This window comes from Macrotis lagotis, chromosome 7 (genome assembly GCF_037893015.1).
Source record: "Macrotis lagotis isolate mMagLag1 chromosome 7, bilby.v1.9.chrom.fasta, whole genome shotgun sequence".
Classification (NCBI taxonomy): domain Eukaryota; kingdom Metazoa; phylum Chordata; class Mammalia; order Peramelemorphia; family Peramelidae; genus Macrotis; species Macrotis lagotis.
Genome location: NC_133664.1, coordinates 33,461,568 through 33,489,423, shown reverse-complemented (window position 1 = coordinate 33,489,423; position 27,856 = coordinate 33,461,568). Strand labels below are relative to the sequence as shown.

The 27,856-nt window shown below is 37.9% G+C and overlaps 1 protein-coding gene across 1 annotated transcript; it reads right to left on the bottom strand.

Moving 5' to 3' along the window:
* Positions 1-9,539: 9,539 nt before the first annotated feature.
* EFHB (EF-hand domain family member B) lies at positions 9,540-22,323 on the bottom strand. The gene is made up of 5 exons (XM_074195211.1): positions 22,225-22,323; positions 18,892-19,099; positions 17,587-17,808; positions 12,462-12,643; positions 9,540-9,876 (listed from the first exon to the last, which is right to left on the bottom strand). The coding sequence occupies exons 1-5, from the start codon at positions 22,321-22,323 to the stop codon at positions 9,706-9,708; spliced, it is 882 nt and encodes a 293-aa protein (XP_074051312.1). The 3' UTR covers positions 9,540-9,705.
* Between the last annotated feature and the right edge of the window lie 5,533 nt (positions 22,324-27,856).

Here is a 27,856-nt window from a genome sequence, read left to right as displayed (position 1 = left end):
AGTTCAGAACCCAGGTCTTCTGATTCCCCATCAAGGTTTCTTTTTACCACATCCACAGCAATTGAGTATCTAAAGTAGTGATTTTATGCAGATACTCATTCATTTAATATTTATTGAGTGAATAAATGCTGTTCATCCTTCATTCTCAAAGAATGACATCACATGATAATATCTTGACTCATGTGTGAATTGGATTATCATCAACCTCTCTTTCTTTGAAGTCCAGCGGCAAGACAAAAGAGGAGATAATTGTCAATGGCCCAAGATGCAGTGAATGATCTTGACTGTCTGACCTAGCTCTAAGCACTCCACTTCTAAGCTTCATCTGCCTTCAAAGTCTTTGGAACAAATTGTTCTCCTATGACCATTTGCCAGGAAACAGCATCACACACTTGAGGTAGACATCCCCCTAACTCACCAATACATTGAGTCCCATCAGATACCCTCAATCTGGTTAAACTAGTCTATAGGCACAATTTTACCCAGGGCCTGAGACAGCTTCTTAGAGCCACAGGTGAGCGTTGAGTAATAGATAAACACAAAAGGTAGATGTGCAGCCCCAGAAGAGCTCAACAAGCCTCCACAACAGTGGGGTTTAACACCCCAAATAACTCAAAATGAATAATCATAAATGCATAAAGTGGTGATACACTAGGTAGTCAGGGAGGGAGGTCACCAATGGCTGGGGGAATTAGGAAAGGCTTTCTTCTCTGGAAAGGAGAAAGGACATCTTTACAAGTCAACCAGTACAAAAATGCATCCAAATTCATATAATACACTCAAATTTATTTGGAGGACAAAAGGGTGGAAGAATACAGTGGGGTGGGGGAGTATGTTGTGGTGCCTGAGCTTAAGTGAACCAAGGGAATCCAAGAGGCTGAGATAAGAAACGAAAACATTCCAGGCTTGGGAAATATCCTAAATGAAAACCTGGAATTGGGAACCGAAATGTTGTGAAAGGGAAGAGCAAATAGAACAGTTTGACTTTGATGTAGAATAGGGCATAAGAGATCAGTTTGGAGAGACAGAAGAGAGCCACACTGTGAGGGACTCAAAAATGCCAAACAGAGCAGTTTGTTGAATTCTGTCATAGCACTAATAGGGAGCAATGGAAGTCATTTAACCCAAGGAGTCTTTGGGGTTTTTTGAGCCATCAATAAATTTTTAACTTTATGAACTTTTTTTAAGAATTGTAATGCATGTATTTGTAAAGGAAGTTGGCAACAATACATGGGGTAATGTCAGGTAGTGAAGTGCCCAGATGTTCTGGATAGGGGCAATTAAGAAAGAGTTGGAAGAAGTCTTTATAGCCTCCTCTGCTGTTATTATTCATCAAAATAGTCAATGAATTCCTAAACCAATCATCAACTGAATGGTCACTCTGCAAGAGGCAGAACAAGCACTGAAGGGCATGCAAAAACAGGGTTCCTACCCTACAGAAGCTTACAATCTAGGAAAGAAAACAATATAGGATATCAATAGTGCAGGGTAAAAAACCACTTCCTCTTCCATTTCAGCCAAATTTGTTAGACATACATTTTTATTATTAAAAGCATTATTCTTTCTCCCAATAAAAACAGAAAGGTCCACTCTGGTAGTTTCCAATTCATATTTTATAGTAATCAGGAAGCAAAAGAAATACAAATAAAAAGACCCTGCCCTCAGTGTTGCCTATATTGTTTTCTTGATTCCAGAAGACTTAGAAAGATTATCTACAAATTTTTTTATGGTATATACAAATAATTAAAATAATGAATATGTATGAATAGTTGATTGTATTTGCTTGTTGAGAATTAGGGTTGAGCTTACTAAATTTAGTCAACAGATCTCCTTCATGGTTCCTTCTTTCCTCTCTGATCCCTAAGTAGATCTCTCTACATTTCTATCTTTGTCCCTTCTCTTCTGATGCCTTCTCCCTTGACAATTTGATCATGATGTAAACGATGAAAATTTTTTATATTATAATAATCTTATTGTGAGAGTAATCATAGACCTCTCCCCCCCCCAAAAAAAAGTATGGAAAAAATTCAAAAATAGTGAGAGAAAAAAAAAATGTCCTTCAGCCTGTGTTCAGATTCCAATGGCTCTGTCTCTGGGATGAGTTGTCTTCTTTATCATAAGTGCACCAGAGAAGTTGCTTCAATATTTTTCCCACAGTTGCCATTACTAGCTGTATTCCCTCCACTATATTCCATCCCACTTTCATTTATTCCATTCTCTCTCTGTCCTTTAACCCTGCTCAGAAGTGTGTTGGATCTGAGTATCCTCTCCCACCATCTTCCCTCTCTTCTGTCACTTATTCCCTCCTTCCCACCCCCCTTTCCCCCTTATCCCATCCTTTTCCTCTCATTTTTCTCTAGGGTAAGATGGATTTCTCTACCCTATTAAGTATGTATGTTATTTCCTCTCTGAGCCATTTCTGATGAGAATGAAGGCTCACTCATTCCCCCTCGCCTTCCCCCATTCTGTTCCATTGTAAAAGCTTTTTCTTGACTCATGTGAAATTTCTTAGCTTCTTCTTCATCTCCTTTTCCTTCCTCCCAGTACTTTCCTTTATCACCCATTGACTGCATCTTTTTATTATATTATACCATTATATTCCACTCCTTCCTGTGTCCTGTCTATATATGCTCCTTCTAACTACTCTTATGAATGAGAAAGTTCATATGAGATATCACTATCTTCTTCCCATGCAGAAATATAAACAGTTCACCATCATTAAGTTCCTCATAATTAGTCCTTCTCTTCCACCCCCTCTATGGATCACCCTGAGTCCTGTACTTGGAGATCAGCATTTCTGTTCGGCTCTGGTTGTTTCGATAGGAAAGTTTGAAAGTACCCTGTTTCATTGAAAGTCCATCTTTTCCCCTGAAAGAGGATGTTCAGTTTTGCTGAGTTGATTCTCAGTTGTAAACCAAGATCTTTTGACTTGTGAAATATCATATTCTAAGCCCTAAAAGCCCTTAATGTAGATGCTGCCAGATCCTGTGTAATTCTGACTATAGAGCCACAGTAGTTGAGTTGCTTGTTTCAGGCAGGTTTTGGTATTTTCTCTTTGATTTGGGAGTTTGGGAATTTGGCCATAATATTCCTAGAAGTTTTTCTTTTGGGATCTTTTTCAGGAGATGATCGGTAAATTCCCTCAATTTCTATTTTACCCCCTGCTTCTAGGATCTCAGGGCAATTTTTCTGTATTATTGTTTGAAAAATGAAGTCTAAGCTCTTTTCCCTGGTTGTGACTTTCAGGTAGCCCAATAATTTTTTTTATGTTTTTTTTTTCAAGGCAATGGGGTTAAGTGGCTTGCCCCAGGCCACACGGCTAGGTAATTATTAAGTGTCTGAGGCCGGATTTGAACTCAGGTACTCCTGACTCCAAGGCCAGTGCTCTATCCACTGCGCCACCTAGCCACCCCTAGCCCAATAATTTTTTAATTATCTATTTTGGATCTGTTTTCAGGGTCAGTTGTTTTTCCAATATTTTTTGGATCTGTTTCCAAGGTCAGTTGTTTTTCCAATGAATTATTTCATATTTTCTTCTAATTTTTTTTATTTTTTGGTTCAGTTTTATTTCTTCCTAGGTTCTCGCAAAGTCATCTGCTTTCTTTAGTTCCATTCTACATTTGAAGGAGTTATTTTCTTCAGAGTGTTTTTTATCTCCTTTTCTAGCTGGTCAATTCTGCTTTTTAAGACATTCTTCTCATTTGCCTTATGTATTGCTCTTTCCATTTGGCCTATACTGTTTTTAACATATTGTTTTCTTCAGTACTTTTTGTATTTCTTCCACCAAGCTGCTGACTTGGTTTTCATGATTTATCTGTATCGTTCTCATTTCTCCTCCCAATTTTTCCTCTACCTCCCTTAATTGCTTTTCAAAGTCTTTTTTTTTTTAGCTTATCCATAGCCTGAACCCATTTTCTATTTCTCTTAGAGGTTTTTGGATACAGAAGCTTCAATTGTATTATCTTCTGAGTATATATTTTGGTCCTTCATTGGACCAAAGTAATTTTCTGTGGTCTGATTCTTCTTTTTTCTATTGTTTGCTCATTTCCTCAGCCTATGACTGATTTACTGCACTTCCAAGGTTTTGGTAGGTTTGGAGGACAATCCACAGGAACCTTAATTCTTCCAAAGTCTTATGAGAGACTTCAGGCCCTCCCCTCCTGCCCTGGAGCTGTGAGGATGGCCCTGCTCAACTATGGTGGTGTTATGGGGACTCAGAATGCAACCTGGACCTGAGTGTAGGCAAACAGCTGAGTCCTGCCCCAGGGAGAGCAGATACCTCTGTAGTCTCCCCCCCAACCCCTTTACTGTCTATGGACTGAGAATTCTGATGCTGGGTGGCTCTGCCAACTTTGCTGCAGGTTCTCACCACAGGGTTGCTCTGAGGCGGGAGTTGCACTTCGACTCACTCTGATGCAGCAGAGTTCTCTCACCACCCCTTCCAGCTGTCCTGGATAATTAAACTTCACCCTCTGCCAGGGACCCAGATGTCCCACCCAGCTGTGCTGCCCTGAGGCTGCTGCTGCATTGCAGCTTTTCCCAATCCCGGTCCCAGTGGAACAGACCTGTCCTGGAGATCTTAGACTGGGAAATTGTATCATTCAATCTTTCTGTGGGTTCTGCCCCTCTAGATTTTGGCTAGAGTCATAATTTGATGACTTTTGGAATTTTGGGGGAACGAATTTCTGGGAATTCCTGCCTTCACACCACCATCTTGGCTCCACCCCCAAATGATCACTTTTATGTATATAATCTCTCTTCCTTTGGTCTTATTTATAATTCCTCTTGAACAAATCAATGTAAATACTCCACCCACATCTTAACTAAACATATCTAATTCAAAATTGAGAGTACCACCAACATACCCCTTTTGCTATCTTCCTGTTTCCTAGATACAGTATTCCATTTCCCACTTCTATGTCTTTGTATAAGAGGTCTCCCATGCCTGGAATGCATTCCTTTCTTTTCCCAGCCTGTTGGAATCACTAGTATCAAACATCAAAACTTTGGAATCATCAATAACTCTTCTGTATACTTCATACACCCCAACACACATTCGATGAGTCACCAAGTTTTGTCAGATTTATCTCTGTAATATGTCTTGTCTCTATTTCCTCTATTACATTTCCACAATCACCCACATTATTGCCAACCTTTATTACCTCTTTCTTGGATAGTATCCTAACTGGTGGTCTTGTTTTCACTCTCACCCCTCAAACCATGCTTCATATTGCTGGCAATATAACTTGCCCAGTAAATAGATCTGATCCTATTACTTCCTTTCTAAAAAACATGAATTTGGCATTTATTGTATAAAACAGGGATGGGGAACTTACTGTCCACTGGCTGTAAAGGTCTGACATTGTCAAGGCAGACATAGCAGGGTTCAAAATTCAATAAATCTAGTAGCTTTTTAAGGTGCATTAAATGTTTGACCAAATATAGTTTGCAAATGATCTTATATCAACATGTCCCTTGGCAGAAAAAGGTTCCCCACCATTGGAATAAATATAAATTCCATAGTCTTGAGTCAAGACCTTTAATAATTTGGTTCCCATCTGCCTTTCAACACTTATTTTTCAGTTACCATCACCCTCCTTCACAAATATTATGTTCCATCCAGAGTCTTAAATAGGAATTCTTGTACCAAGAACAAATTCAATTTGTGAAATGGGATTTAACATGCAATCAGACAGAGGACAATCTGCCTTAGGCACATCCATCCCAGAAGAAGAAACTTTCCATACCCTCACCAAAATCTGGACTATACCTTCATGGCATAACAAATAGTTCCCAACCTCTTCATTTCTCAGAAGATGATGAAAGAGTGGAACAATGAGGAAAAGTAGGTCCTAGAAGAGAGATGCCATGACAATGGGTCCCTAAGGGATAGATGTCCAGGACAGCCTGGGGGAATAAGAAGTTACAACATGTAGTAAAGGCTGATGGAAGATTACATGGATTGGGTTAGAAGATGGATCAGAAGACTGCCTCAGGGAAGAAGTTATTTCCTCCATCCTTCACAGTTTTGGGTACCATCAAGTAAAGCCTAAGTTACTCCATTTTAGAGTGAATTGAAGATAAATTAAATGACTCATAAATTTTTTTACCTCCCAGTTCCACATATTTATGTTCATCTCTCATATTGGAATGGACTTGCCCATTTCTGCCTGTTAAAATCCTACTCTTCCCCCAAGGTCTAGCCAGATGCCACCTCTATAATGAATCTCATAAATGAAATTGACCACCTTTTCCTGGATGATTAACACCAGTCTATTTACATGAGAAAGATCCAACAATCATCTTCTAACATGCATTATTTTTATTTTTGTATAAGTCTTATATTCCCCAAACTGGTAAGTTGCTTGAAGACAGGTACTATATCATACTTACTTTCACTGAATTATTGTTTATGTCTTCAGTTTGATCATAAAAATCAATATTTTGCAATAGTTTAAAGGACATATTTTGAAACATCATCAGATTTATGACTTCATCAAAGTAGAATTACCCCTAATATTGCAGATCACAACCTCACCATTCCTTCTCTGTAATTCTAGTGCAAATTCTCCTATCATCAATTATCTACAATGTTCTTCTAACCTTTCTATGGTTCTTGAATTTTGTTATAAAAACCAGTACAACAATGGAACTGAACATCAGCTACCTCTCATTCTTGCTACATGATGGCTCCAACCCCTTTTCCATCTATAAATTTTCTTGATAGTTTTTATACTTCTTGCATGCAATATTTTAATTAATTCTGACAATAGAAATATGAATAGAAACATCTCATTTCTATCACCAAATATATGTTTCTTTTTTCTTTGAAATATATGTAAAAATGGGTATTGATATAATTATATATAAACAATTTTACAAGGCCAAAGAAATAGCATATTTCCTTTGATAATAAAAATGTTCATACCTTATCTGTTGTCTACTATTTTATTTCTACTTCAGATGGCTATCCTTCCAGCCATCTTCAAGTGAATGACATCTTGTAAACAAGTCAGAAAGAACAAAAAACTGCTTCATTCAAAATGATTACAATCACTGCAGGAAAATACATTATCATCCGGTACATCTTATCCTGTACTGTTATCTGAGTCTATCCATTGTTTTTTAGCTGTTTGAAAGACTTCCCTCATTGTAGTAAGGTATATTCAATCACTAGATTCAGTAGATACCATCAAGCACTCAAGAGTATGGCACATATTGTGAAATTATCCATGAGTCAAAGCAAGTGAATCTTAAATCAATACACAAGTGGGTCACTTGTCCTGTTCCTTGGTCAGAAAATGCTAGAAATATTTCAATTTTTTCAATTTCTTTTCTGTGCATCTTCTGAGCATTAGACAATGAAAACAAGAAAAATAAATTGCTACGAGAAATAGGAGTTTAATAATGGTTTCCATGATCCCTGATTTTATTATCAAGTATGCCATTTTGTACAGAAACAGAAACTCATCTGGAAAAAATGGTGGTATGGAAACTACTTAAGTATTTATTTGACCTATAAAATGCATAACTAGGACACTGAAGGTAGTAGTCTATATAGTAAAATAACATGGAGAACAGAAGTCATAACTTATTGTGAATTTTTTAGTGGAATGAATTTGAAATACCCAAGTAATCAGTGAGATTTGAGATTTGGCCCAAATTTTCTACATTGCTTTGTATCCATAGCCAGTCTGAAGAATAATAATTTCTAAAAATATGTGTGTATGTTTGTGTAGATATACATACAGATGTATGTATGTATGTATATACATATATTTGTATATTTATTCTTTTGTCGATTCATGTCAAGAGATTATTGAGTCGGGGCAGCTAGGTGGTGCAATGGATAAAGCACCGGCCCTGGAGTCAGGAGTACCTGGGTTCAAATCCGGTCTCAGATACTTAATATATTACCTAGCTATGTGGCCTTGGGCAAGCCACTTAACCCCATTGCCTTGCAAAAAGAAAAAAAAGGAAGTAGAAGGGAGCACAGAGATCTTCTAATCCAATGACTAAACTGTACAGATAAGCAAACCGAGGTGAGATATTGAGCAGTAGGGCTTTATCTTGGACCCTCTTCTCCCTCTATACTGACTTACTCAGTGAACTCATCCACTTTCAAAGGTACATGATCAGTACTATGTAGATGATTCTCAGATATATCTATCTATATAGATGGACAGATGAATGGATGAACAGATGGATGGACTGTCAGCAGACAGACAAATAGATAAAAGTTCTATGTAGATGACTAAGATATATGTATATATATATATATATATATATATATATATATATAGGGATATCTCAGAAATATATATACATTGTTTATATATATGTATATATGTATTATGTATTTATACATACATATATCTGTGTGTCACCAGCCCTAATCCCTCTGTTAAAATAAAATCACACATCTCTAATAGACCCATAAGCATCCCAACTCCATGTGTCCAAATTGGAACTCATCCTTATATTGCCTCCTTTTCCAAACTTAACAATTACTGACAAGAATTCCACCATCCTTCAGCTTCCAGACTTCTAAACTCAGTTTTATCTATCCATGACTCCCCACTTTCATTGACCCCAAATATGCAATCTATTACCAAATCTTGCTGTTAAGGTTTCTACATTCATATTTCTAATGTGTCCCCAAGAGACTCACATTGCCATAACCTTAGTTGCAGGTCTTTTAGCAACTCTTGCCTGGATTATTGAAATTTCCTTCTACTACAAACCATCTTCCCCTCAGTGCCAAGATAATCATTCTAAAGTATAAATCTGCCCATATCACAGTGAGCTCCTGTCACTATCAATCTCCAAAATTAAGTAATAATGTACCTCATAATGTTTCATCTATAAAAAGAAGCTCCACCAGCTTTGAAATCAATGATCTTGATTTGAATGAGTTGTGTATGTATAGAGAAGGGACTAGCACTGATACATATATGAGCTATGAGGAAGAACTCTGTGTATCGTCCAAAACCAGGAGAACGTATAGGCTCCCCATTAGCATGACCAGGGAGAACTGGCTGTCCTTAACAACTGAAAAAGGATAGTAACCAGGAGAACCAGTTTAGATCAGTGATGAATACCAGATGGAGTGAGTACAACTGGGAGGGAAACAGAGCTGTCTTCTTAAGAGAACATAGCAATCTGTTCATCTCTGAGTATCTCATGGAAGCATCCCATAACAAAGTTCCAAGACATCTGGGACTGGACTTGTGAGAATAGCAGCATTCACAGGAGCTGTTTGATATAATTGATATAGGCTTTGGATAATAGAATCCCAACAGGAAGGTGTTCTGGTTTAAGCTCAAACTTGACTGAGGCCAAGGATGTTATTCAAGAAACTGCAACCCAGGGAAATATAGTTGCTCGTCCAAGATTACATGAGTAGTTAGTCAGAGATGGGAGGATAAAATAAATGTTTGCTAACTGAAATCAAAATATTTTTAATTATAGATGAAAAGAAAGAACATGTCTTTAAAAATATTTGTTTAGAAAAATTAGTTATAAGGAAAAATTGGGAGGATAGCAATAGATAGCATATGAGATCTTCCAGTGATTACAGAATTAGAATATAATATCTATGTCTAGAATAAATCTGAATCTATATAAAAGTAAATGTTTATAGGAACATATGAAGGCTCATTCCTTTTTGGAAAGAGACCAACTCCACAAAAACCACAAGGCTCATTATACTTGATTTCTTCTGATTCTTGTGGCATGCTGCATTTCATCCAGAACATTTCTCACAGACTCTACACAAACTTCTCCCTTGTGATCTTTCTGAGAAGCCAAATTCCATACATGTTCAAAGTTCTCATCAGTAAGATTGACACCAATATTCCGTAAAATCTGGGCAATCTAAAAGATATGATTTTAAAATCTGAGTGTCATTTTAAAAAGTAATATAAATTAAGCATTAGGTTATGTCTTTGCATACTAGAGAGATGGTAGGGAGCAAGGCTCAAAGACACAATAGTTTTTAAGACAGTTTGTATTAGCAGGCACTTAGAGATAATGAGAAAAGAGGGGAAGGAAAAGGTAGGAAAGAAAAAGATAACTAAATGGAAAATGCAAGGTTATGAAGAAGGATGAGAAACAAGAGGAAACAAAATTAAGAAAAATTTTATAACTGTGAAAATGTTAGGGGAAAGGGAAACAAAGAAAGAATACATTGGGAACAGGGAAGGCAATCATGGCAAGTATCATTGAGATAAAAATGAAAAAATAAAACAGTGGTTCTGGAAAATTTTTTCTTAAAAAAAAACTATCATAGTAGAGAAATCTACCTTTATACAAGAATAACAATACCCCATCCCATTTCTGCTCATTCACATTCAACAAGAAATAAGTAAGGTCATCATCATCTTTGCTGTGATTCAATCATCCAGCCATGGCCGACTCTTGGTGACCCAGTAGACACGGTATGTCAGACCCTTCTATTTGGTGAATGGTCTGAATTAATTCAAGTATTATCTGATTTGATCTCCTTGTTGTCCAAGGAACTCTCCATAGTCTTCTTCAGCACAACAATTTGAAATGCTGATTCTGGGTATTCAGTTTTCAATTATACTCTAGCTTTCATCACACATGGATAGCTCAAACTAGTCAAAATAATGGAGTCTTTCAGAATTTTTATTCCAAGTTCCAAGATTCTTTTGGGACATTTCCCCTTATCAATGATAACCCATTCTAGACTTCTCTACCTTTCAGGTCCCAGACAATTATCTATAACTGACAGAATGACCCATTCCATACAACTAAATTGGATGCATAGTTGTCTCAGTTTTGCTTCTCTTTAAGGGGCCAGTGTGGCACAATGAGAAAAGAATAGGATTGGGGATCTGAGAGCATTAAATAATAAAAAAAAATGATAAATACGCAAATAAAAGATCTAGAAGTCCCAAGTTCACAGGAAGAGGGGGTAGAAGGGAGAGGAGATAAGAACTGGGTTATATATTTAAGAAAGTTGCTGAGAAGGTCCAACATTTTCTCAGGCTGCATGGAAAGGGAAGGGAGATATCTACAGTAAATGGGATCACTGATAAAAGGAACTTAGAGGGGCGGCTAGGTGGAGTAGTGGATAAAGCACCGGCCTTGGAGTCAGGAGTACCTGGGTTCAAATCCAGTCTCAGACACTTAATAATTACCTAGCTGTGTGGCCTTGGGCAAGCCACTTAACCCCATTTGCCTTGCAAAAAAAAAAAAAAAAAAAAAAAGGAACTTAGAGTGCTCTAGTGCCATCTTTTTGCATTTTTGGTTCAGTAGTAGAATTCTCACCTGCCACACAGGTGGTCTGACTTTGATTCCTGACCAATACACTATAAATTTGGGGGCAGCTATGGTTCAGTCCATAGAGCTCTGGTCCTGAAGTCAAAAGGACCTGAGTTCAAATCTGTCCTCATATACTTACTAGCTGTGTGCCCTTGGACAAGTCATATAACCCTGATTGCTTCATATACAGGGCCATCTCCAGTCATCCTGATCCATATCTGGCCACTGGACCCAGATGGCTCTGGAGGAGAAAGTGAGGCTGGGGACTTAGCACAGCCCCCCTCATTCAAATACAATTCAGATGAATGTCATGGCATCACCTCCTTAATGTCATGGTCTTCTTCTAGAATAACATATATAATCCTCTATTTTATAGTTCTCTATGGAAATACTCAAGTTTATTGATGCTTGTTAAGTAAATAATAAAAATTAAATAAAATATGAAAAAAAGGAAAAAAGGAACAAAGAACAAACATCATCATCACAAATGAAATCCCTTAAAGGGATTTCAGAAGGAGGCATAATGAGGATTTGAACTTGAGTTCTCGTGATTCCACAAGGCAGTTGTCTCTGGAAAGTGACTCTAATTAAAATAATTGGAATCTATAAAACACTTTTTTTAAGAAATAGAGAAAGAAGTTAATATCATAGTGAATATATGGGGAGAAAGAAGCATTTATCATATGGTCAATTTGGCAAACATAAATTTCTCTCTGTGAGACAAGGAGGACCAGTTACCACAGTGACCATGACTTTGTGCTTACCTATAAAGTCTTGCTGAAACCAAGGTGAGATACCTGTGAAATGAAGTTATGTACCAGAAAATTCAGAGTTGGAACTAGTACTCCACAAGAGTTTTTTCTTCTTCTGTTTAATTTTTTTTCACTTCTACTTTTAGTTGTCCAGATTTTGATTCCCTTTTGCTATCTAAAGAATTAAGTGTGTACAAATGATTTGTAAATACAAACAGATTCATTCTACTTCTCTTTTTTCCAGAACTGTGCAAAACCTTCACAATCAAATTCAGGGTTATCCAAAAGATGCTCTGCTTCAGGTGTTCTGATTAATTTTGCAGCAAAACCTTTCAAGTTTTGTTTTGTTTTTTAAAGTCTAAAAAGGAAGATATTGATAGAGTTAATATTTACTTGATACTTTGAAATAATATACTGTACCTCATCTTTTGATCTAGCCTTAAAGAAGTCTCTTTCAAACACTCCCTTTTCACTGAAGATAGATGGGTGTATTAATGCATAAGCATTGCCTAAATCACCATAATCGGTTCTATCGCTGACTCGACGGTATCGAGGGGCAGGAATGTCCGAACGAATCGTTGGAATACCACACGTGTGGATACCTACAAAATGAAAATTAGTGTGAAAAAGTAACAAAAACTCTCAAATGGGGGGGGCAGGGAGGAAGCTAGCATCAATAGAGGAGGCAGAGGGGCAGCTAGGTGATGCAGTTTAACAACCCTGGAGTCAAGAAGGCCAGAGTTCAAATCTGGCCTCAGACACTTAATTGCTTAACAATGTGACCTTGAGCAAGTCACATAACCCCACTGCCTTAAATAAATAAAATTTTAAAAAATATTTCCCATAACAGAGGCCCATTCATATTAATATGGAAAAAAATCATATTGAATTCTACTACAGAGCTTTTGATCAAAAAGAAGAAAGGAATAATGAGTTTAAGGAACAAATAACAATCTTAGCAAAATACATATCATAATGATGAAGGATTTCAACTATCTGGACATTGCTAGAGAACTCTATTGAAAGTGCAGTAGTTAATAATTTCTTTGATTTGACCTGGTTTCATTCTTTAAAAAAAGTAGAAACCAAAGGGAAATAGCTTTTCTATATCTGGTGACCAATAAAGAAGATCCATTTAATAAAGCAAAAATTCCAGGAATCACAGAATCAAAGAATGACAGAGAAGGGAAGGGTTTCAGAGTCCTCCCATTCAATCCAAACTGACCTGACAGTGAATCCCTTCTAAAATATCAATGACATATTGTCAACCTTGGAAGTGAAAATAAATAAAAACCTTGGAAGAAAGTGACCCTAGAGTTTGGGAGTGAATAAAAAGGGAGTTTCTTGGCAAAGTCAGATGCCCTCTATATTTTTTGAAGAGTTGATTTGGGAAGTGCAGAGAAAGGATTAGTAGGAGACCATAGCTTTGAATAGAGATACTAGTTCTGGAGGGAGGATGACTATCAAGAAAATAATTTTGACTTCATAGTTGCAAAAGATTCAGATGAGGAAGAAGAAACTATAACAAGAGATTGAAGTAAATGGGGAAACATTTCATTGACTGACATGTACTGAACTGTGTGACCTTGAGCAGGGAATCTCCCACTGTCCCCAGACAACTATCTAAGACTATAAATTGAAGAGAGGGTGGAAATCTGTGTTGGCAGAGCATGTTTCCTGATTGGGGAGGGGGGCTGTTACTCCATTTCAATGAAAAGTCAAAAAAGAAAAAGTGAAAAGTTATTTCACTGACCAACAGAAATTTTTTGAGTCATATTTAGAAAACTGAAGGAAAGCTAGTAAAATTGAGGATGAAAACAATAGAGAAATATAATCCTTGAGAGTTTGGTTTCAGGAACAGGGAAGGTCAAAATGAACTGGGGCTGGCAATAAATCTAAGGACAAGGAAGGGACTTTTTTATTATGTTTGAGGCAAGCAAGAGACGAGAAAAGAAGGGCTAGACCTGCTGCTGGGGTAGCACAAAAGTAACAAATGATGGAAAGACGAGAAAGGCAGATAACATGGTGCAACAGAAGGCTAGCCAGAATCTGCAGGCAAAGGATCTGGGTTAGAATCCTGTATAAGATTGCTGCCTTCTTACTTGAGACATTGGGTCTCAGTTCATCACCTGTAAAATGAGAAGGGCAGACTGGATCCTGGCAGTTCTTAATCTATGAACTACTCAACTCCTATTTTATTTGTATTATCTCTGCCAAGGGGAAAAAAAAGTCTTTGGACTAGGAAAGATAGCACAAAAATGGCTAACAAAGTAGACACTAAAGATAGATGAGATGATCATAACTCCTCTGCTCTCCATCTCAAGGTCCTGAAAGAACTTCCTAAAGAGACTACTGGGACATGGTCAATGATCTTTGGTAGCCCAACTGTCAGAGGGCTAGAAGGGGATGATAGCCTGGTTTTCAAAAGGAGGAAGAAGGTGGATTCCTCCAGTTACAAACTGATGAGCTTCACTTTGACTCTCAGCAAATTTCTAGAGCACTGTTTAAAGGAATCATATATGAGCACTTGGAAAGGAAAATTGGGACCACTAAGAGATAGCACAAGTTCAAGAATGACAAGCCAGACTTCCTTCTTGTTGGATTTTTTTTCTTTTTAACAAGGAAATCAGGATCGAGTCTGGATTTTAGGGAGGAATTTGACAATCTCTTATATTATGTTTGTGCACTAGATGGAGATATGGAGTCTGGATATTAGTGTAGTTGGGTCAATATGAAACTTGTAGAGGAAAAGAGAAAAGGAAGGAAAAAGAGAAGGAAGGGAGGGAGGGAGGGAGGAAGGAAGGAAGGAAGGAAGGAAGGAAGGAAGGAAGGAAGGAAGGGAGGGAGGCAGGCAGGGAGGGAGGGGGAAGGGAGCGAGGGAAGGAGAGAGAGAGAGAGAGAAGAGAAAAATAAGAGTGATTCATTGATCTACCAAAGTTTGATAATAGTAACCATGGTCATTTCTCATGTTCTAAATTAATCACTCAACCTGCAGTGATATAATTATTGCAGGCCCTCTTATTCCAAGCCACTAAAACCTAGAGGGGCATATAGCATCTCTAGTGGACCTTCAGCAAGCTTTCCTCCTCTCCTCCAGCTTCTACCTGTCGTTCATCATGTCCTCTTGCATGGTTCTCACTGCATCCTGCGGTAAAGCGAGTTGATCACAGATGCACTTTCTCCAACTACCATGCCTCCCTGGCAGCCACAACTTCTCTTCCCTTCTTTCTGGGGGGGGGGGGGGGGCGTATCAGATCAAGTGCATTTCAGGGGTATAAGCTAGACTCTATGAAAGACAGGTCCCTTGCCCTGGCATTCCTGAGCCTGAATACAAGCTGATTGCTTGAAAGTCGCTGTAAAATTATGAAAATGAAAGACAATCTGGAGATGGGATCCTGAGGCCTCCCTGTAATGTCCCCAGATCTCACCTGCTCCCTGCCCAACAAGTCCCCAAGGAGTTTCCTGCAGCAAGAAATCTCTTTTCTCAGAGATCTGTTCCCCACCCCCATCTTCTCTACCCCTACACTATACTTTTCCCAAACATGGAAATTTCTAGTTACCATTCTCTGGATCTTCAAATATTATGTATGTTATTATGTATGTTAATACACACAAATATTATGTATGTTATTATGTATGTTAATCTCTATTTCACATGGATAGATTTAAGGTAAAGCATTAAGTCCATTGTTCTTTCCTCCTCAGTGGAGAGATGAGAACCTCTCTCTCTACAAGTTCCCCTTCAATCCTCTGAAGATGCATATGATGGACAAAGGAATTATGGGACTAGAAACTGGCCAAGAGGTAAAGGGCAGAAGAGACACTCCGTGCTGGAACCCCTTGGATAGAAGCACTCTAATACATCTTAGGGGAGCTGGGAATGGATCCGTATATTATGGAAAATAATTTGTAATTATGTAACAATAATAACATTCATGCCCTTTGATCCAGAAACTCCACCAATAATAATGGCGAACCTTTAGAGAACCCTTAGTTTTACAGAGCACTTTAAGTAAGTGTATCACTTAATCACCACAACCTTACGGGGTAGGTACTATTATCCCCATTTTGCAGGCAAGGAAACTGAGGATAAAAGAAGTTACACTCCTTCCCCAGAATCATACAACTATCTCTATCTCTATCTCTATTTTGTCTCTCTCTCTCTCTCTCTCTCTCTCTCTCTCTATATATATATATATATATATATGTATATATATACATATACATATATATATATGAAGGCAATATTTGAACTTATCTTCCTGACTTTAAGTCCAGTGCTCTATCCATTGCCACTACTGACCAGTTACCCCAGAAAGATCAAAGACATAAAGGTTATATTCTCTCTCTCTCTCTCTCTCTCTCTCTCTCTCTCTCTCTCTCTCTCTGTCCATCTGTCTCTCTCTTATATATATTTATTTAGTGTATATATATATATATATATATTACATATATTTATGTGTATGCACATATATAGTCAGAGCAAAACACTTTGTGATAGCAAAAAATAGGAAACAAAGTGAATAACCATATAAATATCATGAAATCTTATTTGGGCCATAACAAATATTGAATAAAAGGAATTCAGGAAAACAGGAATAATAATAATAATAATAATAATAATAATAATAATAATAATAATAAATAGATTGAGTTTATATAGCACTTTAAGGTTTGCAAAAAGGACTTAATTTATTTGATCCTCCCAACAGCTCTGGGAAGTAGGTGCTCACATTATTCCCATTTTACAAATAATTAAACTGAGGTCCAGAGAGATTAAGCAATTTGTCCAGGGTCACACTATATATATCTGAGACAGCATTGATCTCTACCCACTGTACAAACTGTTTCCACTAGAGAGAAGATGCTATTTCCTGAGACATCTAGTTCCACTTCCAACTACCTCTTACATGCAGCTCCTCTTCATCTCTTTCTCCTCCAATGTCATTATAATGGAGCCAAAACAGTAAAGCCAGCAACTAAATCTCTACAGTGACTACAACAACATAATTTCAAAAACATCAAAATGAAAAACTCCAAGTAATTATAAGAACCAATTATGGCCCCAAAGATGAGGAAATATACTTCCATCCTTTCAGGAGAGAGCTGGTAGGTGATTGTGAATGTGTAATGTTGCATACACTTCAAGTTGCCATCACTGTGTCAATTGGCTTTTGAATGATTCATCATGAATAATATTATCTGAAAATTACATTGATAAAAAGAAAAGAAAAAAGGAGGAAAAGGGAGTGAAGGGAAGAAGAATGAGGAAGAAGAGGAGATTGGGGAAGAAGGAAGAGATGGAGAAGGGTGAAGAGAACCAAAGAAATCATTCCATCTTCTCCTTGCCTGAGTAAATGATGTCCACTCTATTCTTAAAATATTATAATACCCTTCCTTAGTAACTAACCACAGTGGAAATCAATTTTTTGTAAAAGGCCCATTATGTTTAGCTCCTGATTTGCCATTGTTTCAACCTAGCTAAAATAAAATGCTTTCTTGATGTCTCCATGGTTCTTTAAAGAAAAAAGTATAACATACTCACTCAGTGGAGAAATGCCTCCCACAACTGAATTAATCTGAGAAGATGTTGTTTTATAATCAGCAAATACTTTATCTGTTGGTCGTGAGAGAGTCCGAGGAGTCTTCATTGGTTCCCCAGGATCTTCTTGTACAATATCTTCAGGTTTGATCAGAGGAACCCACTGGCCCTGCAGTTCTGTACCAGTAGTGTGGGGGTACTCACAATCTTCTGACTTTTTTTTCCCTTTAAGAAAGTAGTAGAAAATATCTACTATGATCAGCACCAGACATTTTCAGTTGCCATTACTTAGTCACATGATGAAATTTTCTGTTTCTTACTTAAATCAATCAGTTATTCCTTTAATAAGGCTCATTGTGTGACAGGCAAAAAAAGGGGGGGGGTATCTCCTGATCTCAAGCAGCTTACATCTTTATTTTGTGGCAGTTTTTTTGAAGCTGACTCTCCCTAATTTGCCCAAGTTGGAAGGACAATGACCACTTATGGGTCAATCCCAATATAGACCAGCTTTAGCTGACTCTATTTTTTCCAACCGGGGTCATCTGCCCCTTCTTTTGTGGCCTGGTAGTTCTCCAAACACGGGCTCATCATAATTTGCATCCTAGTAAATGTGGACACCCAATCAGCATAGCCCATTGCAGCTCAGAGCCCCCAAACTCAAGTGATCCACCAACCTCAACCTCCCCTCCTTGCAAAGGAGCTTTCATTTTAATGAAAACATGCAAATAAGTTGGTACACACAAAATGTAGAGAATAGATGGGTGGTCATCTTAGAAAGGATGTAACTGGACAAATTAGGACAGACCTTCAACAGAACCTCTACCTCCCCATCTTGTCCAGGCTAGAAGCCACTCAGAGACCCAATCCCATCACTGACCAGCACTAGAAGTTTGGACTGGCTCTTCATCCACCAGAACAGGATCACCCCTTCTCTAAGCAATCCAGTTGACCCATTTCCAGGGGCTCACCACACTGATGTTATACTTATTGAAGACACTCAAGAGGCATCGTCCACATCAGAGCTCTGGAAATGGGCCATCCTCAGTCTATTAGAAATTGGAAGCACTGGGGCAGATAAGTGGCACAGTGGATAGAATACTGGCCCTGGAGTCAGGAGGACCTGAGTTCAAATGCAGCCTCAGACACTTAATAATGACTTCATTTTGTGACCTTGGACAAGTCACTTAACCCCACTGTCTTAAATGAAATTAAAAAAAAAGAAATGGGAAGTACAGGCATGTACGATCAGGCCAAGGTTATCAATATTTATTAATCCATTCATTCAAATCATTGTAAAAAATCACAAACCTCTAAGGAGGATCTTTTCTTCTAATTCCTTAATAGGCATTTTGTCTTTCCAGTTCAGAAAATTGGCAAATTCTAGGTAGTTAATCCTACCATCCTTATCCAAATCACAAAAATTAAACAGTTCATCTAGAAGTGGCTCATCCAGTTCTAAGTTCATCTGAATACAGGCTCTCTGGAGCTCTTGTTTGTCTATAAACCCATCTCCATTCTGTTAGAAAAAAGGTAGAAAAACAAAAACATGTTCTGTTCCTACATACTGCTCCATGGGGATTGTCTCTCACCTTGTTCAAATGAAATAATTGTCACTTAGCTTACTATTTCATAAGGTTACATATCTATATCAGTAACCATCATTAAGCTGAATTGATTTTTATCTTGTAGATACTATATTAGATAGATAACAAATTATAAATATTGGTCAGAAGCATGAATAATCAATCCCCTGGCCACATGTGAACTCTCACATGCACACTCCATAAATGTACCCCTGGCAGCACAGGCTCTTGGCAAAGGTCTCCCCTTCACACATCTCCCCTAGCCATATGTTTACCCTAGAGGCAATTGGAGGACACAGTGGGTACAGAGATGACCTGGAGTCAGAAAAACCTCAGTTCAAATCTAACTTCAGACACATGCTGTGTGATCCCAGGCAAGTCCCTTAATCTCTGTTTGCCTCAGTTTCTTCATCTACAAAATGGTGATAATAATTAGAGTTGTTGTATGAATCAAATGAGACACCATTTATAGGTGCTGTATAAATGCTTAGACTCTTCTCTTCATGTGTGTATTCTATTTGTACACCCTGGTCAAGTAGACTCTCCATGTCTGTGGCTTTGTGGTCATACATGTCTTCTGCCCTGGTTCAGTGAACTGCCCTGAAGTCAAGAGAAATTGAGTTCAAATCTGACCTCAGACACTTACTAACTGTGGGTAATTCACTTAACTCTGATTGCCCCACATCCAAAACTATCTCCAGCCATTCTGATCCTTATCTGACCACTAGACCCTGGTAGCTCTAGAGGAGAAAGTGAGGCTGATGACTTAGCACAGTGCCCCCCCAATCTAATTCACTTGCATGTCATGGTATCACTTCCCTGATGTCATGGTCTTCTTCAAGAAAATCATCAACACCACACTCATTATCAGATACCAGAAAGAATCTTCTTGATCTAAATGAGCTTGTCGTTAGAGTCAGGAGGTCCCTGGGGTCCCAAAGGAAATATTCTATTCAACAAAACAACCATTTATTAGTTGCCTACTATGCCATAACCTAGGTTCTGGGGAGACAAAGATACCAAATGTTGTAGTCTTGCTTCATCAAGTCTTTTGCTTTTAACTGATAATTTGATTGAGAGGTAAAAACAAATACCAGAATATGTTTTTGAGCTATGGATTTAAATTGCTTTTGATCCACAGAATGCCTCAAAGCTGGGGTCACTTTTCAGGAGATCCACATTAGAAGGAGGAGGGAAAATATCATAGAAGGGGAATTTGTTACATATTCTTAAGGGACCCCCAAATGACCAAGACATGAATGAAAAATGACTGAACAACAAAGTTATCAAAATATATATTTTGAGAAAGACATATTCACTGATCCCAGGTTAAGAACTTGGGATGGCTAGGTGGTGCAATGGATAAAGTACTGGCCCTGGAGTCAGGAGCACCTAGGTTCAAATCCTGTCTCAGACACTTAATAATTACCTAGCTGTGTGGCCTTGGGCAAGCCACTTAACCCCATTGCCTTGAAAAATCTAAAAAAAAAAAAAAAAAAAAAAAAAAAAGAACTTCCTCTCTGAGAGGCAAGAAGGGGAAGCATGGAGACATAAGCACAGAGAGACATAAGCTAGGACATAAAGATCAGTTCTGCCACTATCTGTGATTTTGGGGAAATCCCTTCCCTGTTTCCTCATTTGTACAATTACATAATCGTATTGAATGACCTTTATAATCCCTTCTATCTCTCTTGTCCCATGGCCAACAAAATCATGAATTACTCCCGAGATCATTTCTACAGTTAAGTCAATAGTTACTTAGCTGCAAAGTAAGTGTTAGAGATAACTAATAAAAAAGAGCAAGACTCAGCAAATCAAATAGACAAAGGGTGTCCAGTCAAGGAATAGTTGTTCTTGTCATGTTTCAATGCACCATGGTGGTTTGAAGATTATGAATTGGATCCACTAGCAGAAAAGGACAAAATGTCACGGGAATACATCCGAATGCATAAGAGAAAAAAAAAGAGATCTCATTTCTTTTCTATTTGAGTCTTAAATCAGATGGAAAAGGTCACATGTATAAACAGAGGTTTTTTTAATATTTGGGATCTGGGCCTTGAACTTCATAAAGTTAAAGGATCGTAACACTATTCTGCAGAAGCCTAAGGGGCAGTTACTTTTCCCAAAAAAACTACTACTAAAGCAAGCAATTATAAATACTTTACTATGAGCCAGACACTGTGTATAACGAAAGGGAAAAACAAGTAGATGCCATTCTAAGAGGAGAGACCATATGCAAAGTCTAAATGGAAGTCCCATAATGTCAGAGGGAAGGTAATGAAGAGTGAGGGCAGGGATGCACAGGAAAAACTGAAATCTTGAAGGAAACCAGAAGGCAAAAGGTGAACAGGAGGGAGAACATCCAGGAGGAGAAATGTACCTAGTGTATGAGAAACAGCAAGGTCAATGTGGCTCAATCACAGTGTGTAGAGGAGGGTAAAGCCAGAAAATGGAAAAGTAGGAAGGGGCCAAGATCTAGGAAGCTTTAAAAGTCAAGCTGAATGAAGGAGATGAGAGATGAGCAGAACCAGAAGAACACTGTCCACCCTAACAGTAACATGGGGGTGATGATCAACCTCGATGGACTTGCTCATTCCATCAATGCAACAATCAGGGACAATTTGGGGGTCTGCAATGGAGAATAACCATCTGTATCCAAATAAAGAACCATGGAGTTTGAACAAAGTCCAAGGACTACTTCCTTTAATTTAGGAAAAAAAAACTGATATCTTATTGTCTGATCCTGTTATCTCTTATACTTTATGTTTCTTCCTTAAGGATATAATTTCTCTCTTATCACATTCAACTTAAATCAAAGCATACCATGGACACAGTGTGAAGACTAACAGACTACCTTCTGTGGGGGGTGGGAGGAGGGAAGTAAGATTAGGGGAAAAATTTTAAAACTCAAAATAAATAAAATCTGTAATGAAAAAAAATCAAGCTGAAGTTTTATATATATATATATATGTATATATATATGTATATATATACATATTGGTGGTAAAAGTAGCTGCTGAAGTTTAAGAAGAGGGGAGTGGAGGTGGCCTCACCACACCTGTGCTTTAGGAAGATCACTCTGGTAGCTGAGTGGAGAGTGAAGAGCAGGAAATCCAAGGCCATTGGAATAGTCCAGGTGGAAGATGATAAGTACCATCTACATCAGGATGCAGGCTGGGTAAGTGGATAAATTATTTTACTGATTCTGCTCACTTTATCAGAATTGTTTCCTTTATCATTTCTTTTAAGGTTTTTTTTGCAAGGCAAATGGGGTTAAGTGGCTTGCCCAAGGCCACACAGCTAGGTAATTATTAAGTGTCTGAGACAGGATTTGAACCCAGGTACTCCTGACTCCAAGGCCGGTGCTTTATCCACTATGCCACCTAGCTGCCCGTCCTTTATCATTTCTAATGAAACAGTGTTTTATTACATTTATATACTACAAATGCCGTTTTTCCAAATGTCTTAAGGAAAAAGCTTTCCCCCTATTTTGCTTTCCCTTCTCTATCTTTTAAACCTTTCATTCGGATCAGGAAGTTTGCTCCCCTTGCGGCTTTTCTCTCCTTGGCATTATTTATTCTTCATTTTAATGACCTTTTCCTCATCTCACATATGTCTTTTCATTGGTCACTTGACAACAAACTCTCATTTAGGGTTAACAGTAGCTTAACTAAATGAGTCTTGTTTAAGTCATATCCTTTCAGGACCCCATTTGGAATTTTCATGGCAAAGATACTAGAGTAGTTTGCCTTTCCTTCTCCAGTTCATTTTGGAGATGAGCAAACTGAGGGAAAGAGAGTAAAGTCATCTGCTCAGGGTCACAAAGCTATTAAGGGGTGGATCTGAATTCATGTTTTTCTGACTTTAGACCTAGCACCTTATCTACTGCACCACCTAGCTGCCCAACAAATGAGTCTGAGCACTTTCATTTTAACTTTATTTCACAGCAGTCATAGCCAAAGATTTGATCATTAAATGGCCAGCCTAGATTTAGGCCTTTATTTTAGCCTGCATAAAGCATTTGGGCAACTCGGTAGTAGGAGAAAAGATTTCTCCTTCAGGTAAGAGAGTCACTCTTTTGTGTAAATGTGTAAAGGGGCAGTCAAGAGATGCTATTTGCCTTTCTTTAGAGTAAGAAACTGGATAAAATAAAGGGGGGAAGGGCCCCCAAGCAGAGTAGAACATTTTAAACAAGCATTTCTTGAGCTCCTCTTATGAGCCAGGTCCTGTACTGAGCACTTTACAAGTATCATTCTCACAGTCACTTTGGGAGTGAGATGTTATCACCTCTATTTTACAATTGGAGAAACTGAGGTAAACAGATGAAATGACTTGCCCAAGGTTAAACAGATTTTTAACATAGGTTTTACAGACTCCATGCCCATCCATGGTGCCATCTTGCTGCCTCACAAACTATGGTTTATGATTATCACATGGATTGGAAAAATAGTTTATTTAGGCAGTATCTAGGTGGTTCAGTGGAAATAATCCTGGATATTGAGTCAGGAAGCCTCAAGTTAAATATTTTTCCTATAATGAAGCATATTACCTACAGCCTGATAAAGTCTCATTGTGTCAAGAGACACATATATATTGTTGTTTGGTGGGGCAATGGGGTTAAATGATTTGCCCAAGGTCACACATCTACTCTCAGGTGTCTATCCTTGCACCACTTAGCTGCCTCTAGAGTCATAGACATTGCTGAACATGCCACCAGGTGAAGTTGTTTTGCTTGACTATGTTTCAAGTTTTTGTTTTGGGGGAGGGGCTTTTTTCTCCAGTTTCTCTAGGTTTTTATTGGAGGAGTAGAGCAATATTGATTCCAAAAAAAGAGGGCTAAATGTTAGAAGAAAGTAACCAGGAGTGAGATAGTTTTGAAAGTAATATTTAGAAATTATTGTAATCCTTTTTTTAAGGGGACAATATGAAACATTTATGGTTTCATAGAGAATTCTCCTTTATGTTCCTCTGTTATAAGGAAAGATTTTGGGGAGATAGAGGTGTTTTATGTTCAAAATTAAGAATGAAAATAAAACATCCTAGGGAGCATTTTCATCAGGCAACAAAAAGACCGTAGCTATTCAGAATATAAACTCATTTGTAAAAATTACAGAGAATGATAGCAGTTGATGAAAATTATTACCTTATAAGCAAAAAAGCAATGGAGTTTTATACTTCACTTGGCAAAAGGAGCATGGCAGTGTGAATGTGTTCATATGGAAAGATATTCAAAGATTTCAGTAAACTTTTTCAATCCAACAAAAGTGGGGAATCTACTATGTTCAATATTGTCCCTACTGTACTTATAGAAGAGGTAGAAAAGTGACTAAAAAGAATAGAGATGTGAAAAGCAAAGTGGAGCAAGTGTACAGGGGGAAATCTGAGCTTGATACAGCATAATCAATTATGAGGGTGTTAAAAGGATTGATTCTGAAGAAGCAGAAGATAGACTATAGTTGTGTATGGGGGTAAAGAGGCTATTAAATTGGGGAGGACTGAGAAACTAATTGCTATTGATTCTGTCAACCATGTTAAAAAAATGTGTTTAAATTATCTGCACATTCATTCTCCATGAGTATTAATAGAAAATATTTCACAAGCTGCATTCTACAGTTGAAAACATCTTACCATCCCATAACTAACTAAAAAAGATTTAGACATAGAATGTATAATAAGCTAATGCTTCTTTATAAACATTCTCTGAAGAGAATGAAATGCCATCTAAAAAGATTTTCATCCATTCAAGATTCCTTGATAGACAAAACAATGACAACCCTGTTTGTTTGACCCTCTCTTGCTGTTAAGCAAGGCATAAAACAGAGCTAGACAGCTGCCAGAGGAGCTCATCAGTGACTCTAACCAGTATAATCTGGACTGAAATTTCTGTTATCTGTATGCTCTTTCCACTTCTCTTGCCCAAAATTATCTCTCCTGACCTTTTTAGATGACTGTATTGAACTAACTGTTCAGTAGACGTTTCCCCTAGTCTAACTTCTTAGGGATAGCTCACTGGATCTTTGCCTGTGACCCTAGAAACAATTGAATAGTCATCTTGGTTTCTTTAGTGATTGTCCTGACAAATAATCCATTGTGTTTCCATTTTTGCTTGTAGCATAAAAAGTTACTCATGCTATAACTTTGAAAAAAAATAAGAGGAAGAGGTCAGTCATTGTGTGGCACAGCATAGGGAGACTTGTGAAAGAAAGAATTGGCCAAGTAATGAAAAACACAGTGGCTTCTAATATCTTGGTGCATGATGCATGGATTCTGATTTACAACTGCTTTTTATTCTTCTAGGGATCATTATGGTGTTTGTACTATCCATCCCTCCCCAGCAACCATTTCAAACTGGATACCTTTCTTTCCTAAATTTCCATATTTCATCCATCTCTTCTGCATTCAGTGATCACCAGCTTTCTCACCTCTCGTGGACAGTTGTCTGTAGCCTATTAATTGGCTTTCCCTGCCTCAATCACTTAATTCTCTTTGACAAGTGTCAAATTTTTCATCCTAAAACATACATCTGACTATATTTTTTGAACCTTTGGGTTTTTCCCTGTTGCTTCTTAGAAAACAGTGTGATTCTGCTTGCCTTTTAATCTTTCCTAATCTGTCTACTTCTCTCAGTTGCTTGCACATTGCACTCATCCATCCTAATCAAACTGATCTGCCTGCAGTTTCCCAAACTCAATCTATTTACTGCTTAACTTGGTTTGTACATGAATCTTGGTTTGAATATAGAATCTTCTCCTTTCTCATCAGGACCTCAGCTTATGTACCTCTTCCTGATATCTTGAGATTGAGTGCTCTCTCAAACATATAAACAATCTCTTTGCAGTGTTATGTCCTCCTAAGATGAATGTAAGCTTCCTTAGGATAGGAGACTTTCATCTTGTTTTTTTATCTCTGGCACCCATCATAATTCAGTGAACTACTGGGTTCTTAGTAAATACTTGTTAGTTTGAGTTTATATTGTCAGATTCCATAACAGAAACACTAATCCAATTAGGGTTTTGGGTATCCATTAGATCCTAAGTAGAGCCTCAGCTTCTATGGGGAGATATATTATTTGCAATGTTAGGCACTGCACTAACTTCTTGGGATGTAAATGTAGAAAGAACAACAGTCCTGACCATCAAGGAGCTTACATTTTCATGAGAGAAGACAAACATATAAAAAGGAGTTAGAAAAGGGTGTAGGGCAGGCAGCTAGGTGGCACAGTGATTAGAAGCACCTGCCCTGGAGTCAGGAGGACCTGAGTTCAAGTGTGGACTCTGACATTTAATGATTAACTTGCTGTGTGATGACCTTGGGCAAGTCACTTGAACCCCATTGCATTGCAAAAAAAAGCATGTGGGAGACTAAACTTGGGGCAACATCATTTGGAGTTGATAGAAGTCTGATTCCCAACAAGATAAGGCAGGGAGCTTACCTGTCAGAGCCCAGAATAATTATAGAATTGGAGTCGAAGTTGGAAGGAGTTGGGATGGAGGGCAGAATAGAAGTGGCATACTTTGAGCTGGTGACTGAGCATCTATGTCTTATCTTCCTTTATATTTGACAGCCTAGCACAGTGCTTTAATAAGCAACATTTAAGTGATTGTTGTGTTTAAAATAAGTAGAGAAGACCCTTGATAAATAACAAAATATTTGGTTGATGATTTTGAGATGTGACCCTACCATAAATATCATATTTCGCTTTTGGGACATATTTTCAGTTGAGTTACAAGTTGGTTGTTATTCAGAGTGATATTTTACAACATCAGAATAGAAGTGATGCTTGCCATAAAGCAGCCTCCTAGATACTTAGATGATAGCAAAGCAGCTGCCGTAATTGGGGGGAAAATAGTAGGATGGCTCTAGAAACATGAGGTCATTCTAAGTACATCTGAGAGCAGTTAGTGCAAGAGATCTGTAAATAACTGGGAAACATCTGTATTAAATCAAAGTGACAATGTGATGATCTAGAGGTAATTCAGCTAAAGATTGGTACAGTACATTTTACTTTTTAGTAGTTAGGTTTCAGCTTACAGTACAAACAAAAGTGGCAATATGAATAAAGTATTTCACCTTTGGGTTGGGGTGGGTATGTGTGTTTAATATTCATTTGAATATCATGTTGGAGTTTCTTAAAATTTCATGAACTGATATTAGTTCCTTCAAAAGGTAACAACAACATGTAGTATTCTAGAGATAAGGTAGTATATTGAAAAGGGCAGAGGGCTCAGGTTCATATCCCAATTAGTTTAACCTTTCTAGGTCTGAGTTTGCTCATCTCTGACAAAAGGAAATTGGACTAAATCGATTGCTCTTAACATTTATGGGATTTCCTTATTATTTTAATAATTTTTTCCTCTTACATATTAAAGGCAGTTTTCAACATTCATTTTTAAGATTTTTTTAGTTTCAAATTCTTTTCCTCCTCCTTCCAAGATGTCAGCAGGCTGATACAGGTTACAAATGTCCAATCATGCAAACATATTTCCCGGTGGTTGTTGTTGTTGTTGCTTGTCCTTCATTCTGAACAAAGCCCATGACATCAAGGGAGGGGATGCCATGACAAGCAATGAATTGAATTGGAGTGGGGGAGGGGTACCGTGCCAAGTCCCCAGCCTCACTTTCTACTCTAAAACCGACTGGGTCCAGTGACCAGAGATGAATCAGGATGACTGGAGATGTCCCTGGATGCG

What these genes read in the sequence shown, in the direction of transcription:
- EFHB (XM_074195211.1), bottom strand. Translation starts at nt 22,323, where the DNA reads ATGGTACTTATCATCTTCCACCTGGACTATTCCAATGGCCTTGGATTT. An exon ending in GGGAGGCATTTCTCCACTGA is followed by an intron (nt 12,644 to 17,586) that starts GTGAGTATGTTA and finishes TTCATTTTGTAG; the next exon opens with GTATCCACACGTGTGGTATT. An exon ending in AGGCTAGATCAAAAGATGAG is followed by an intron (nt 9,877 to 12,461) that starts GTACAGTATATT and finishes CATATCTTTTAG; the next exon opens with ATTGCCCAGATTTTACGGAA.